Raw genomic sequence first — 15,170 nt, 5'->3', positions numbered from 1 at the left:
CTAGATAAGCACTAAAGGTATTCAAATATTTTGTTAAATGCAACACAGAAATTATGCGTCTAAACAGTATGTCATGGGCAACCAAAGAAAGAATTGGCTACTAGTCTGCATACTTCTTCCGCAGCAGTAAAATAAGAATTCGACGATGTTGAACAACCAATGAACATAAATCGTGGGACGTGACGTATGGGTCCCTGTAGAAAAGGCGCGGAGTGTATCGCAAGGCCAGAGACCGTGGGACAGTGATAGGGCTGCCTGCTCGAGTCTTGCCTTGTTACTGAATGTAAAGTAAATTCCTCCTCCTCGATTACTCACATGTAGCTTTCTTGGCAAAACGAAAAAACTGCTGAAGGAAAACAGCTTCTCTCAGACCTCCAACGGGATCTAAATGCAAACATATTTATTTGCCAACTAGTTATAGCTTTTGTTTTTCTGGAAAAGCATAGGCTACATGTGTATGTATTTTGATATAATCTAAACTGCTCTAACACCAACTTGGACACTGCATTTGAGTTCAATGACAAACTGACAAGGAGGCAACTACATGGAGATGCACGCGCCTACATTCTCACAGACGCTGTTGTGTTCTTGATTTGTTCTCTTCCTTCGATTCGTGTGGAAATCATTTTGGTACAGTTGATGATTTCCAATAGAAGTAGTGTCAGTGTTCATTGATCGAGTTAGTATTGGTCGGCAAAGGACTAATTCATTCGTTTACTAATGCCCTGCTAAATGTTTTAATCCAAATACCTCTGAAGAAATAGGAGGGACCAGTAGCAGACCCATGCAGGGCTTCGATAGTTGGTATGTTTTTCATTCCTTAGGAATTATTTTGCAAATGGCATTTCTTCTCGCATGATAATATAAAAATATATTTATATGCTGCATAGAATTAATGAGCATTAGTAAATCGACGGATTCCGTCACTTTAATTAATGAATTATATGTTATGAGAGAGAGATGCAGAGATTCGGATAATGATTTCCATTGGCAGATGATGCGTAGCGTGGAGAACACGTGTCCATTTTTGCCTCATATTTTTTTCTGATCTGGAATTCTTCCTTGTCACACCAAGAAGGGAAATAATCTGACTGCCAATGCACGGGGTATAGATTTGCGTTTTATGGAAATCTTGGGTTTCAGATTTGAGGAAAACACGTATAACATCATCCCGTCTCCGGCAACGATGCTTTTCCACGGCCTCACTGGAGGCGAAATGCACATTGTTGTGGAAGAAATGGACCGGAGAGGAAAGAGTGAATCCGCAGCTATCAGTTCGGCCATAGATATGGAAGAATCTGAAACGGTAGGCAACTAAACAACCACGCTTAGGGCGATTGCAATCGCAAATTGAGAGCAGTTGTGTACAAATATCATAATGAGCAACAACAGGTTCATGCAAACATGCAGTAAGAGTAGTGAACTATAACGTCATACTTGGGATATTAAAAATACTTGACGTGGGATAGGCTGTTAAAACTTGTTGGACTAAGAAAGAACTTGCTTTTTGAGTTTATTATTATTTTTATCTTAAACAATGCAGCCTATTTATTCTTATGGAATTATTTTGAATCGCTATCACAAAACAATTTAGAGTAATCTAATAATGTAGCCTACTAATAGGCTAATGAATTCATATTCATATGCTAATCTGTTAATAGCAAATATCACGTTTTTTTTATGCACAATCAAGTGTTTTTAAGCATGCGTTGCTTTGGCGTTAGATATGTTGTGAATTTAAACGACATCATAATGAAATGGATATTTCATAATTTTCTACTTTTGAACTTGTACAAACAACATTGCACATTCATCAATTCTTTGTGCAAAAATGAGGTATATACCCTTAAAAAATAAGGGTACAATTCATATACACTTTTTAGGAAATAGCTTTAGACTAAAACGATTGATAAAATGTAACAAGTTAAATGATCAATTAATTATAACATTGGCTTTCACTTTTTAGCCTATGGGTGGGTGGAAGTGGTTTTATCTTTGATCTCTTCGACTATATGCTATAATTTATGTATTATTATTATTATTATTATTATTATTATTATTATATCGCATTGTTTTGTCTTGTTAGGCAGTTTTAGCCAAAACAAAGTTTAAGCAAAATTACATTAGGTGAGGTGAAAGTTTTAACAAAATAAAATGTGTGTGTGTGTGTTGGTTTGTAAGTGTGTTTTGATCCGATTATGATTTATGTAATAGTAAATCTTGGTGTGAGTAAAGCCCTTTTATTTCGAATGCTACATAGCATGTGCTTTGTTGTTTGTTGTTGTTTATGAATGATTCGCTTTAAATGCCCAAAATGTTTATTACAGGATATGGTAAGGCCTATAGGATACATTTAGCTATAGACCTATAACCTGGCATATTTTAATTGATGTGAACTTCAAAATTATGTTAATTTCTAGTCTACATAAGCCTGTATTATTCGGTGTAATGTTTTCAGTCAGATATAATAAAAGACAATATGTTCATGCAAAAAATAAAATGTAAAAGAATGTCTGATAGGCTAAATGAAGCATATCCTAAAGGCAGCATATCTTGGGGCGGAAATGATACATTATTTCGATATGGGTGTTTGATGACGTGGTTGATCTGTGTTTCAAGTTTGTGTTTGTTTGGTTGTCTTTTAGAACATGTCGTGCATGAACAGCGACAGGGTGTCTTTGTGCGCGGGCTGCGGCGGGAAGATCGCTGACCGCTACTACTTGCTCGCAGTGGACAAACAGTGGCACATGCGCTGTCTCAAGTGCTGCGAGTGTAAACTCAACCTGGAGTCCGAGCTCACATGCTTCAGTAAAGACGGAAGTATCTACTGCAAGGAAGATTATTACAGGTAACTCCATCAACCCCCAAAATGGTGCTGCACACCTGAGCTAAACCATTCCTCAATAATAAAGGTGTTGGGTTATGAAGAATAAACACATTTATTGTCAGATTTTTCCTGAAAAGAGTCATCCCATGCACACATCACGAATTATTAATTTTGGTATTACAACCACATATAATACGCTTTCATGTGGCCTATAGCGAGGTCATATTGAGCTTTGACAAAACGTTGAAGTGCCCTTGCACAAAATGCATTACATATGGTCTGTGTGAGAGTTTCAAAGTACTGTAGGCTACATTGTTCTGTTTCAAAGCAGGCTTTGGTGCACACATAATGTAACTGCCACTGTATGTGCTACTAATTGACAATGGATAGGCTTAATTTACATCCGATCAAAATGTGTCGGTGCACTGACCATACAGGTTCTGTCCTCTCCACAGAAGGTTTTCGGTCCAGAGATGTGCCCGATGCCACCTCGGGATCTCGGCCTCAGAGATGGTGATGCGGGCCAGGGACTTGGTGTACCACTTGAACTGTTTCACCTGCACATCCTGCAACAAGATGCTAACGACTGGGGACCACTTTGGCATGAAAGACAGTCTGGTGTACTGTCGGCTGCACTTTGAAAATCTCATACAGGGGGAATATCAGACACATTTCAATCATGCGGATGTAGACTCTCACAAAGGACTGGGACCTGCCAACGCATTGGGACTATCCTATTTCAACGGCGTGGGGAGTGTGCATAAAGGGCGGCCCAGGAAAAGGAAAAGTCTCGGGCCAGGAGCAGACTTAGCAGCCTACAATGCCGGTAAGACTACAGTAATAACATTTCCATTTAAAATAAGCCTGTTCAGAATATTGCCACATTGACTCAATGAGCACTCTCCTCACAAAGTTTCTATACTGTGCAATTTATAATTATTCCCAAGGCCTGCTTTTGACAACGCAGGACAACAATTATATGCAACGAAGGGGTGGGACTGTGAGTCTTCATGCGATGATAATTGAAACAGTAGCCTAGCCTACTTGTTCTCAATAATCTATTAGCTATATTCGATGTAATACAATTTGTATAGGCCTACAGAGGTTGCCTGCATTAGGCAAATGTTTTTAAACATCTCAACCATAACAAATAGAGAGGTGCCAAACGTTTTGCCCTCTTGGTTCCATAATTTAATCTCACGAAAAATATGATAGTTATGATAGCCTATATTGCTTTTGCGACCATTATTTTCCAACGAATATTTCAACAACTTCTTTCAGTTCATTGATTTAAGCGTAGCACGTAGCAAAAATACATGTAGCCTATTCTTTGATTTTACCATACAAAGATGCTTTTTACCACATGGACGTTCCTCTTTTTTTGATATCATAAAAGCCTATATAGCCTAGGGGGTGTAATATTGCATTAGCTTATTTGTGCTCTGGAGAAACTAAAGCCCGTGTAAATTTAGACTTAATATTCAAAACATTTTCACATAATTTCTTCCAAGAAATTATAAAGAGGTTGTTTTCTAAATTGATGCAGGTTATGTATCCAAAATCCCTCCCACTACAATTCAACTGTGTGTGGCAGGAGAAAGTTGTATCTATAATTTTCTTATCGTGTCCTCTTTAAAAAATTGTTTTGAAATTCCGGCTTTCGCCTTAGCCATTTTCCACTTGTCAGGCCCTACAGACATCTAAAGTTCCCCTGCTCGAGTTTGCGCACTCGGGGACCGGTTGTTCTGGGACCGGGCCAGAATGTGTGTGCACTACAAGATATCAACGAGACTTGACGAGTTATCCAGTTGTGATAGTGGACGAAGAGCAGTTGTTGCAACAGCAACATAATTTATATCACCAAGAAGGCCCTTCAATAGGCTAAGCCTAATTGTCGGATCGAAGTTTGGGTCTTGAGAATTTAATATGACCGTCAGTTGTTGTGTTAAACTGTTTTCATGTGCATTCCACCGTTCATAAAATAAGTCGATTGTAAAATAAGGGATTTATAAAGGACAAAGTGAAAGAACCTGATATTTAACTTTAGTCTATTCAAATAGGCTATATAGCCTAAAACAACTTTTCAATTTAGGCCTACGCATCACTTGGTCATATCAAGATTTTCCACATGGTTCGTCATCTGTTTGAGCTACAATACTTCATCCAGTAAACCAAAGTAACATTTCTCACAACACCTTCGTGGGAAGGGGATGGGGCGTGTTTCGGGCCGTTACTGCCCTCTACTGTCTACCCATTGGGCCACTGACTGACATAAAGTATAAACCTACTGTATTAATAAACAACGCATTCAAATATTGACTAAAGTTAACATCTGAAGTCACCTAACAATCTTTTAAGGACGAAATCGACGTTGTGTTTGAATAAAGATATCATACGTTTCTGAATGTGTTGTGGTCCTGCAGAAACAAAAACAAAAATTATTCCCATGTTATTAGAAAAGTTCACATCAGCCTATCAATGGCATTTGAAAAATTGCGAAAGATAAATATTGTTTCTGTATGCCTGGTGTTTGTGGTCACTTGTCAGAACTCTGAAGTGTTATTCTGAAGAATTTGAATGACGAATATTTATCATATGCAGCATTGAATATGTTTGAACTGTTATGAAAAGATAGCAACACTTAAGCATTTGCCAAGAAAATACTGTCAGGGAAATATGTCATGTTTTTGCAGCCACGAGTAGATTATCAAGCGCAGGCTATAGCATAATTACAATTAATAAGGCAACAACCAAACAAAACAGTTATAATAATAATAATAATAATAATTATTATTATTATTATTATTATTATTATTATTATACTATTAAAGTTAAGACTATAAAAAATACCCCTAATTACGTGCTTATTACTTAAGCGCAATTCATCTGTTTTCAAGGAAGACTGGCATTTCTATTTTGCAAACTGCCAATGCATATTTAACAACGGAAGACCTCTAAATGTAAAGACAATCCTGACAACCCTAGCCAGAAAGTTATTCACATATTTTAATTGGTCAAGGTCTTACACAATCAGTAGCCTATGACATGATATAGCGTGAGTGCTTGACAAAGGGAACAATAATTTTGCATCACTTGTTTAGAAATATGCTGCTTAATGTATGTGAATTTAACAACACTTTGTGAATTTAACAACACTTTTTGGGTATAAGCCTAAAAATGTGCAATTCGTTAAATATCACAAATAAATCAAATATGTTATAAATATAACATCCTATTTTGATTATGGTACTGTGTGGTGTGTTAGAGCCTTATTAGAGACTTTACTGTTTAATAGTCAGGCTGTGGTTGAATTTACAATCACTGTTTAATTATACCTATGCTTTTCATGTTTGTATTCCTCTACCTTGATGTGTGTATTCCTTGCCACGCTCTCTACCAAACATTTAATTACTAAACCAATCTTAAAAGGTTGCATTAAAAGACAGCTGGGGTGCATACAAGCCAGCATTTAGCTGATTTTAATTAATACATCCAATACATCATGCAGCAAAATACATTACATGGTCATGTTTAACTTCACTTGTCCTTGAATGATACACCATATTCATGTGGTCTAACCAACATCTTATTTGTATGTGCGTGTGTGTGTGGTGTCCTCCAGCACTCAGCTGTAATGAGAATGACGGTGACTCTATGGACAGGGACTCTTACAGCTCCAGTCAGAAGACCAAGCGCATGCGGACCTCCTTCAAACACCACCAGCTGAGGACCATGAAGTCCTACTTTGCCATTAACCACAACCCAGATGCCAAGGACCTGAAGCAGCTGGCCCAGAAGACTGGCCTCACCAAGCGTGTCCTACAGGTCAGACACACACACCTACATTGGATTGTTCCTGATATTCAACAAAATGAGAAAAACTACACACAAAATAAAAAGTTAAAATGTTGTAGTGTATTATGATGGTAGCTAATATGATTGAATAATGGGATTTTGAAATCAAACGAGTAACAAGGGAGCATTTTCTATTTCAATTTCCAGATAGGAAATGTGAGGAGTGGGAGTAATAAAAACAGATCTACTGCTTATTATTGGGAGCGGGGATCACAACAGAGAGCGCTTGATTTCCACAAAGACGACAGCAAATTATCTAGGCGACTGAAGAAAAAAATGAGACAAAAAGGTTTCTGAACAAAAATTCTGTAAAAATCACTCCGCTTTAATTAACGCTCCCAGAAAACAAAGCAGTCATTTTGCTTTGATGCGTTCTGTTTTTCATGCCTGTTATTCCAGTTGAAACCGTGTCTTTCCCCACAGTTCCATCACTAACATTTGCTATGATGTTGCATTGCTGTGGTACACAGGTCTGGTTCCAGAACGCTCGGGCCAAATTCCGGCGGAACCTGCTGAGACAGGAAAACACGGGCGTGGACAAGACCTCAGACGGCTCCACCCTGCAGGGGGGCACACCCTCCGGACCCGCCTCCGATATCTCCAACTCCTCCATGAGCCCCTCCAGCACCCCCACCGCCCTGGCAGACCTGACCAACCCCACCTCTGTGTTAACCTCTGTCTCTGGCAGCATGGACGTCCACGAGTGCAGGAGCCCGTCGCAGACCACCCTGACCAGCCTGTTCTGATGCCCCCTTACAGACTGACCCCTTCAGCTTCATCTGATGCCCCCGACCCTTTAAACACCCTCACCAGCCTTCAGCTTCAACTGATGCCCCCGACCCTTTAAACACCCTCACCTGACCCCCCCGACTTTGTCCATTAGGAACTAAAACACAGACCTTTGACAGACACATTGAATGGACTAGTAAAATTAAGGTAAAAGGAAAAATACTCTTACTTTTACTCTGAGCCGATTTGAGAATATTTGCAGAGTGAGGCTGCCAAGCCTTGCAGAAGGAACAGTTGTTGTTATTATGTTGTTGTTGTTTTGTTGAGAACTGAAGAGACTTGATTAGCATTTTTCAATGTTTACAGAATGAAACTGGGGAAAAGAAAAAAAAAACTGCTTAATTTTGGAAATTCATTTTTTCCAGCACAATATTTATGTTGTTGTACAGGAGTCACTGTTAGGAAACATTGAGAAGGATTGTAAAATGATGGGAAATCTGAGATTAAACACAGGCTAAGATATGCTAAGACTGCCATGTGCCTTACACTTCAATTGTCCCCAACATATCTAGATCTGTTTCCCCCATCAAGATCAGATAGAAACATATTTTTACCCCATCAGAGAGTATTTTGGTTCAAGAGTAAAATAGTAAATGGTTCACACAAACAGTGTGTGCATGTGTGTGTGTGTGTGTTGTCTGTGTGTGTGTGTGTGTGTGTGCGCATGCTCGTGTGCATGTGTGTGTGTCTGTGTGGGTTTGTGATTGTGGTCTTAATTGAAGTTTAGAATTCATTAGAGTTGGCAAACTAATTATTGCTGTTAAAAAAAAAAAATTATGTTCACATACACGCACGCGCACACACACACACACACACACACTGATCTGTGATATGATATCATATACTAGGTTGAAATGAAACAGCCAATGAAAGCTAGTTTTGTTTTGAAATATTGTGCTCTTATGACTTGTATTTATCTTACAAGAACAACAATTCTATACCTCATTTACATAAGACATGTATCAATTAGTATGTTTCTGTTGACCTAAAACCTGCTGTGACATTAACACTCTCATCCCAACCTCTTACCTCAACTCAGTTTCCACTGTTCAACACAACTTAAATTATGTCACATGAAACAACAGTCAACTGGCTACAAATGTTTCATATCCCTGTTATGTTCAGTATCACAAACCAGGACTTTTACTTCTAGGAATAAAAAGATCAGTAAAAAATGAGGTGTATGAGTGAGAATAGGCAGTGATATCACTAGTGGTCCAGCTTCATCCATCAAACATACTACTACTACTACTACTACTACTACTACTACTACTACTACTACTACTACTACTACACTACTTCTACTACTACTACTATTACTGTACCAGAGCCTGCTGGTGTCCAATGCTGTATGGTTATTGACTGAGGACTTACTGTTTTCCCGCACCTTCTTGTACAGATCCCGACCCTTCGATGTAGTCTTCAGTTCTGTAAGAAATATAAAAAATGACTTACAGTATAACTTTTGTCATCCTTACAAATGTTTCCCTTCACATCTGTGTGTTTTGTATTACACCATTAAAAGCACTATCCTATTTTGCATTGCTGTACTGAAGTCTCATATTGAGCTGGTTTGTCATCTACAGTATCTGTAGTGGATGGTGGTCCTGAAGGTGCATTGTCATGGAATCAAAATCAGGCTATACATGTTCAGTCCCTTCATTTGAGCATTCCAGAGATTCTGTGCTAGTGTGGCAGATCCAGACTAGAGCTATGATTGGAATTGCAGAAATGTGGGTCATGCGAGGCCCTGCTTTCTCTTATGGAATTATGGATGAGGTCTGCTCACATAACTGTTCAGACCAGGGCTGAATGGCTTTTATGGGAGATAATGATTTCTAGAGGAATTTACTCGGCCACAGACAGTTGATGACCTGCCCCGAACTCTCACGATACAGGCAAGGTTTGGACCAACCTTAACGCCCCTGACTAATGTAAAACTGGTCCGTTAGTATCCTCCATGTTGGCTCTTAGTTACAGTATCTCAACAGCTGGTGCTACCATACCATATGTGACCCACACCATGGCTGCTGTACACACTATGTTAACTAACCCGTTAACAATCAACATTAAACCAACATCCCACTGGGCACAGATGTCAATTCAACCTTTATTTCATATTGGTTCAACGTCATTTCATTGAAATGGCATGGAAACAACGTTGATTCAACCAGTGTGTGCCCAGTGGGATAGTAACACCTACTCTGGGTGGACGAGAAAAGTTTACTTTTCGAATAACAACAAAATAAGCTTCTCTAGCCAAGAGAAAGTTCATTGCAGTTGGCAGCCTTCCCTACAGTGTAATAATAAAATATCTGTTTCATGGGCAGTTTTCCCCTCTCAGCTGCGGCAATATGTGTCCAATTTTCTCATGGCACCACCGACCGCCAGTTCAGCTGAATCTAATCATAAGGGTATGAGAAATTTCAACCTAAAAATATCAAGAAAGTTTACACTATTTTATTTCTATAAGTGTAACCTTTTGAGAATAATGTCCTTTACGTTATGTAGGCTTAACAGATTTTACCATACAGGGCACATTGATATATAGCTTTATTATAGAAATACATTAATCAAGAAAGGATATTACAAGCTCACTCGCCAGTCAGTGATGGTTAGTATTGCCTGTTTTGGGAGTCTGAGTTGAAATGTTAATTGGCCAACATTCACACAGATGTCTGGTGAGCACACCTGGCTACTCTCGCACTTACAGCTCTCTCCGACTGCTCTCCCCAAAACAATCAATGCCATGTGATTTTATATGGATCAGTTAATGTGTGTGTGTGTACGCGTGCGTGTGTGTGTCGTTGTGTCGGTGTGTCGGTGTGTGTTGATGTCAGTGTGTGTGTTGTGATGTCACGAGAGGCTACACAGCTTTCAGCGGGATTGCTCAAGTAGTGCAAGGAGACCAGGTTCAACCAAAACAAGGATTTTATTAAAGGTCTTGGGAAACTAACGAAAGTATAACACAATTCTGTTCTCTGGTGGCTCTTTAAGGGTTAACAGTTCAGGGATGTCTCTTCCACATCCAAAATCATAACTCTCCCTCGCTCAAATAACTTTTCCCCAGTCTTACTGTATTCCACGTTGCAGCTAGTGGCCAACCCAGCAAAACGTCCTTCCAAATGTCCCACACGTATTTCCACCGGTGCATATATCCAAAGGTGAGTATTTCCCAAAGGTAAGTATCTCCAAATCCTTATATTCCTCATGGAAGTGGACGTGCCGCACTCTTGTCCTCCAGAGAGCCCAGCTTGGAGACCGTGTCTCTTCCCTTCAACAAACCTTCAGCTCATCAGCTCCTGATTGGTTTCAGCTGCGTGGGAAGATTGGCCATAGAGGGTTGGAGTTCCCGACCATACCAGCAGATGGAGCCATAGCTGTCTGGGTTTGCAGCCATCTCAGGGGGATGTAACGTCCCTCCAGGACACAGCCTCTCGTGACATCACACATCCCCCTCCTCGGGACCGACGTCCTCGTCGGGGTAAAGGCAGCGAAGAAGGCATCACGCCGGGAGAGGGCGTCCGCATTGCCGTGGTGCTTGCCAGCCCTGTGGACAACAGAAAAGTTAAACGGTTGCAAGCTCAAAAACCATCTGGTTACTCTACTGTTTGATTCCTTGTTCTTGGCCATCCACTGCAGAGGGGCGTGATCAGATACCACCATGAAACGTCGGCCCAGGAGATAGAACCGAAGGGACTCCAGGGCCCAGACTACAGCCAGACATTCTTTCTCCACCGTTGAATAGTTCTTCTCTCTTGGAAGTAACTTTCTGCTTAGGTAGAGAATGGGATGTTCTTCACCGTCATGTGCCTGGGTGAGGACAGCACCCAGACCCACCTCCGAAGCATCCGCTTGGACAATGAATTCCTTCTTGAAGTCTGGTGCCACCAGGATCGGACTGGAGCAGAGTGCTCGCTTCAGGTTGAGGAAAGCCGCCTCCGCCGCAGGGTTCCACTTCACCATTCGTGAGTGGCGTTTGGTCGTCAGCTCCGTCAACGGTGCAGCTATGGTAGCAAAATCTGCAATAAAGCGTCTATAGTAGCCAGCGAGGCCCAAAAATGACCTTACTTGCTTCTTGTTGATGGGCTGCGGCCAGTCCTGTATGGCCCGCAGTTTGGCTTCCTGTGGTTTGACCAACCCCCGCCCAATGGTGTACCCCAGGTAGTTTGTCTCACTGAAGGCCACCTTGCACTTCTTCGGGTTTGCCGTGAGCCCTGCTTCCCTGAGCGAATCCAGCACCGCTTGTACCCGGGGTAGGTGGCTGGCCCAATCCTGACTTTGTATAACAACATCATCCAAATAAGCCGCTGCGTACCTCTTGTGGGGCGCAAGGACTCGATCCATCAGGCGTTGGAACGTGGCAGGTGCCCGTGGAGACCAAACGGAAGTCGGGTATACTGGTAGAGCCCCTCCGGGGTGGCAAAGGCTGTCTTCTCCTTAGACGCCGGGGTCAAGGGCACCTGCCAGTAGCCTTTTGTGAGATCAAGAGTGGTTAGGAAATGAGCATGCCCCAAGGAGTCTATTAAATCATCGACACGAGGCATTGGGTATGCATCAAATTCAGACACTTCATTCAACTTTCGATAGTCATTACAAAATCGTACTGAACCGTCTGGCTTGGGAACTAGTACGATGGGACTTGCCCAGGCACTGTGGGACTCTTCGATTACTCCCAACTCCCGCATCTTCCTTACCTCCTTCTGTATAACCACTTTACGAGCCTCTGGCACGCGGTACGGGCGCTGGTTTACCGTTCGGCCAGGCATGGTGCGGATCTCATGTTGGACCACCTCTGTGTGACCGGGAAGGGAGGAGAAGACATCCTGGTTCTGCTCCACGAGTTCCAGGGCCATCTGTCGTTGATGTGGGGACAGATTTGGACCCAGCTGAACCTCTTCTCGCGCCGGTTCCTGGGTCTCTGTGGGGGGTAGAGAGCTGAACAGCGCCTCTCTGGCGTGCCACTTCTTTAAAAGGTTAACATGATAAATCTGCTCAGTTTTCCTTTTATCTGGTTGCCTCACCTTGTAGTTTACTTCTCCCATGCGTTCAATGACCTCATATGGTCCTTGCCAGGTTGCCAGGAATTTGCACTCAACGGTTGGCACCAGGACCAGCACTCTGTCCCCCGGCTTAAACTCCCTGGGTTGAGCAGATCTGTTGTAGGAGGCTTGCTGTCCAGCAACAAGGGCTTTCAATATGTCCTCCATTTCAGTCGGCGGGGAGCCTACGGCCAACTTGGAAAACTGGGTGATCAAACCTTCGGTATCCTCCTCTGACATGCACTATTAACGCTTGAGCGTGCCCGTATTCTCCACCATCTGTGATGTCACGAGAGGCTACACAGCTTTCAGCGGGATTGCTCAAGTAGTGCAAGGAGACCAGGTTCAACCAAAACAAGGATTTTATTAAAGGTCTTGGGAAACTAACGAAAGTATAACACAATTCTGTTCTCTGGTGGCTCTTTAAGGGTTAACAGTTCAGGGATGTCTCTTCCACATCCAAAATCATAACTCTCCCTCGCTCAAATAACTTTTCCCCAGTCTTACTGTATTCCACGTTGCAGCTAGTGGCCAACCCAGCAAAACGTCCTTCCAAATGTCCCACACGTATTTCCACCGGTGCATATATCCAAAGGTGAGTATTTCCCAAAGGTAAGTATCTCCAAATCCTTATATTCCTCATGGAAGTGGACGTGCCGCACTCTTGTCCTCCAGAGAGCCCAGCTTGGAGACCGTGTCTCTTCCCTTCAACAAACCTTCAGCTCATCAGCTCCTGATTGGTTTCAGCTGCGTGGGAAGATTGGCCATAGAGGGTTGGAGTTCCCGACCATACCAGCAGATGGAGCCATAGCTGTCTGGGTTTGCAGCCATCTCAGGGGGATGTAACGTCCCTCCAGGACACAGCCTCTCGTGACATCACAGTGTGTATTTAAGAGAATTTATATGTGTGCTTTGGTTCCTGAGTGAGTGAGAGAGAGACAGCGAGAGAAAGAGAGAATGTGTGAGTGCGAGCATGCAAGTGTGTACGTGTGTTGTACGACAAGGGTATAGTGAAGGGTGTTTCTCTATTGTATTTTACATCCATTGCATACAATATTCAGTGACAACGAAGCTAAACAAATACGGAGGCAAGAAGTGGACTGACATCTAATGGTAAGGCCGAGGAGGGGTATAAATGAATGGGTGAAATTCAGTTCAAATGGTAGAATTCAAGTGGCAGTTAAGGACTTTGGCTGCTCTGCTTTTGTTAATGTGCGATGTGAACCCACTAGTTTGTTTATCCAATAATTACAAGAGAGGAAAATCTGAGGCCTGGAAACCATAATGCAGAAATAACAGAACAGCCTCATAACCAAACGTTTACTGTGTGTTAATGGATGCCTATGTCTGTTACAGAGGGATTGTTATTTTAAAAACAATAAAACATGTTTTAAGGAATTTAGGAGAAAATGTAGGGAGAATTGCAACATAACAGAGAGGATGGGACTCTAGAGGCATACAGTTGAAGATCAATAATGCCGTCTTTTTAATAAAGACAACACTGACTGCGGCAATGCAGGTGAAAAAGGCAACTTCCCTACATGTTTATTTACAGATGACATTGTGGGCAGGAATGGGTGTCACTGGCATGATTCACCTAGTGATGTAAAAACTTCCTGAAACAGTGTGTGATGAATTCTTTGTAGAGTACACATAATGGGAATAATTGAATAGTTTCTGCGGCGGGTGTGTAGGCCCGCCTGGTTGTGCGGGGACAAGGAGGTAGGTTGAGTCAGGGTGTGGTCTATTACAGTATTTGTTCACTGAGCTCCTTTATTACCATACTCTGGCTTTGGCAGAGTTCTGGGTGTCCTGGACAGGGGCCTGTCTTCCAGGCTGGTCCCCACCCAGCTTTCCCATCAAAGAGGCTGCCAAGCTGGGGCTGGGGCTGGGACTGGGGGTGGACCACTGTTGGGTGTTAGAACCAGTCTCTGCAGTGTGTTGCCCAGATGTACCCACACATTCACATAAAGCTGTGTGATGAAGGCTTTAATAGAGAGAGGCCGATCTTTAAAACACGACAGCCTATATATAAATAGTGGGCCCTATAAAGTTTAATATGTAATATTACTGCCAAAGTATTTTCTTTTTTGAAATGATGTGCCAGAACAACATTTTACAGAGATGCCTGAAACACAATGTTCTACCCTCTACATGTTTCTGATGCACGATATTAATGGCAGGCAACCTTCAAATGAACATGACATCTCTATTCATACGACATCCTAGTACACTACTGGTTGGTCCATAACTTCCTCTAATGTATTAAACATATTCTAAAATGGGAGCAGCCTGTGTGAAGGTCCCTGCAGCTGCTCTCAGCAGGCTGGAGGTTTTACACACAGAGTAGAGTACAGGTTTGAGTTTCATACAATCACACATTGAGCACAGAGTTCTACTGAACTGCTGCAAACACATCCCTCAAATCAACTCCAGGGAGGGCTGAACTGTCCTGTAGACTAACTATGTAATGGTGGAACAGTAGGCCTATATATATAGAAAGACTGATCTATGTTATTTGACCATAAAGGAGCTGGTCTGAATATAGTGCACATATTGCATAAAGAACTGAAACGTTGCAGACATACTGAATGGAATGGTCATCAAAGGAGGAAGGACCTATAAGCTGTGAGTCCCTGATACAGGAAGGACCATAA

The 15,170-nt window shown here is 41.9% G+C and overlaps 1 protein-coding gene across 3 annotated transcripts; it reads left to right on the top strand.

Annotated features, from left to right (window-relative positions):
* The first annotated feature begins 240 nt into the window (after positions 1 to 240).
* LOC121584703 (LIM/homeobox protein Lhx2-like) lies at positions 241 to 7,544 on the top strand. Of its 3 annotated transcripts, XM_041900756.1 has the most exons (7): positions 241 to 804; positions 1,144 to 1,306; positions 2,646 to 2,848; positions 3,283 to 3,653; positions 6,450 to 6,652; positions 6,830 to 6,971; positions 7,153 to 7,544. In XM_041900756.1, exons 2-7 carry the CDS (start codon positions 1,187 to 1,189, stop codon positions 7,527 to 7,529), a joined length of 1,416 nt encoding a protein of 471 aa, XP_041756690.1. In that variant the 5' UTR covers positions 241 to 804; positions 1,144 to 1,186; the 3' UTR covers positions 7,530 to 7,544. The 3 variants fall into 3 exon arrangements, with proteins under 3 accessions (XP_041756690.1, XP_041756689.1, XP_041756691.1); XM_041900755.2 differs by lacking the exon at positions 241 to 804 and having other exon boundaries at positions 823 to 1,306; XM_041900757.2 differs by lacking the exons at positions 241 to 804; positions 6,830 to 6,971 and having other exon boundaries at positions 828 to 1,306; positions 7,153 to 7,529.
* The last annotated feature ends 7,626 nt before the right edge of the window (positions 7,545 to 15,170 follow it).

The sequence above is a fragment of the Coregonus clupeaformis genome, chromosome 16, assembly GCF_020615455.1.
Source record: "Coregonus clupeaformis isolate EN_2021a chromosome 16, ASM2061545v1, whole genome shotgun sequence".
Lineage (NCBI taxonomy): Eukaryota > Metazoa > Chordata > Actinopteri > Salmoniformes > Salmonidae > Coregonus > Coregonus clupeaformis.
This window is presented reverse-complemented; position numbering and strand designations above follow the sequence as displayed.

Bases quoted from the DNA above. Each gene is read 5' to 3' on its own strand.
- LOC121584703 (XM_041900755.2), top strand. From the start codon at position 1,124: ATGGAAATCTTGGGTTTCAGATTTGAGGAAAACACGTATAACATCATC. The intron at 6,653-6,829 runs GTCAGACACACA...TTCAATTTCCAG, and splicing joins TCACCAAGCGTGTCCTACAG to ATAGGAAATGTGAGGAGTGG. The intron at 6,972-7,152 runs GTTTCTGAACAA...TGTGGTACACAG, and splicing joins GAAAAAAATGAGACAAAAAG to GTCTGGTTCCAGAACGCTCG.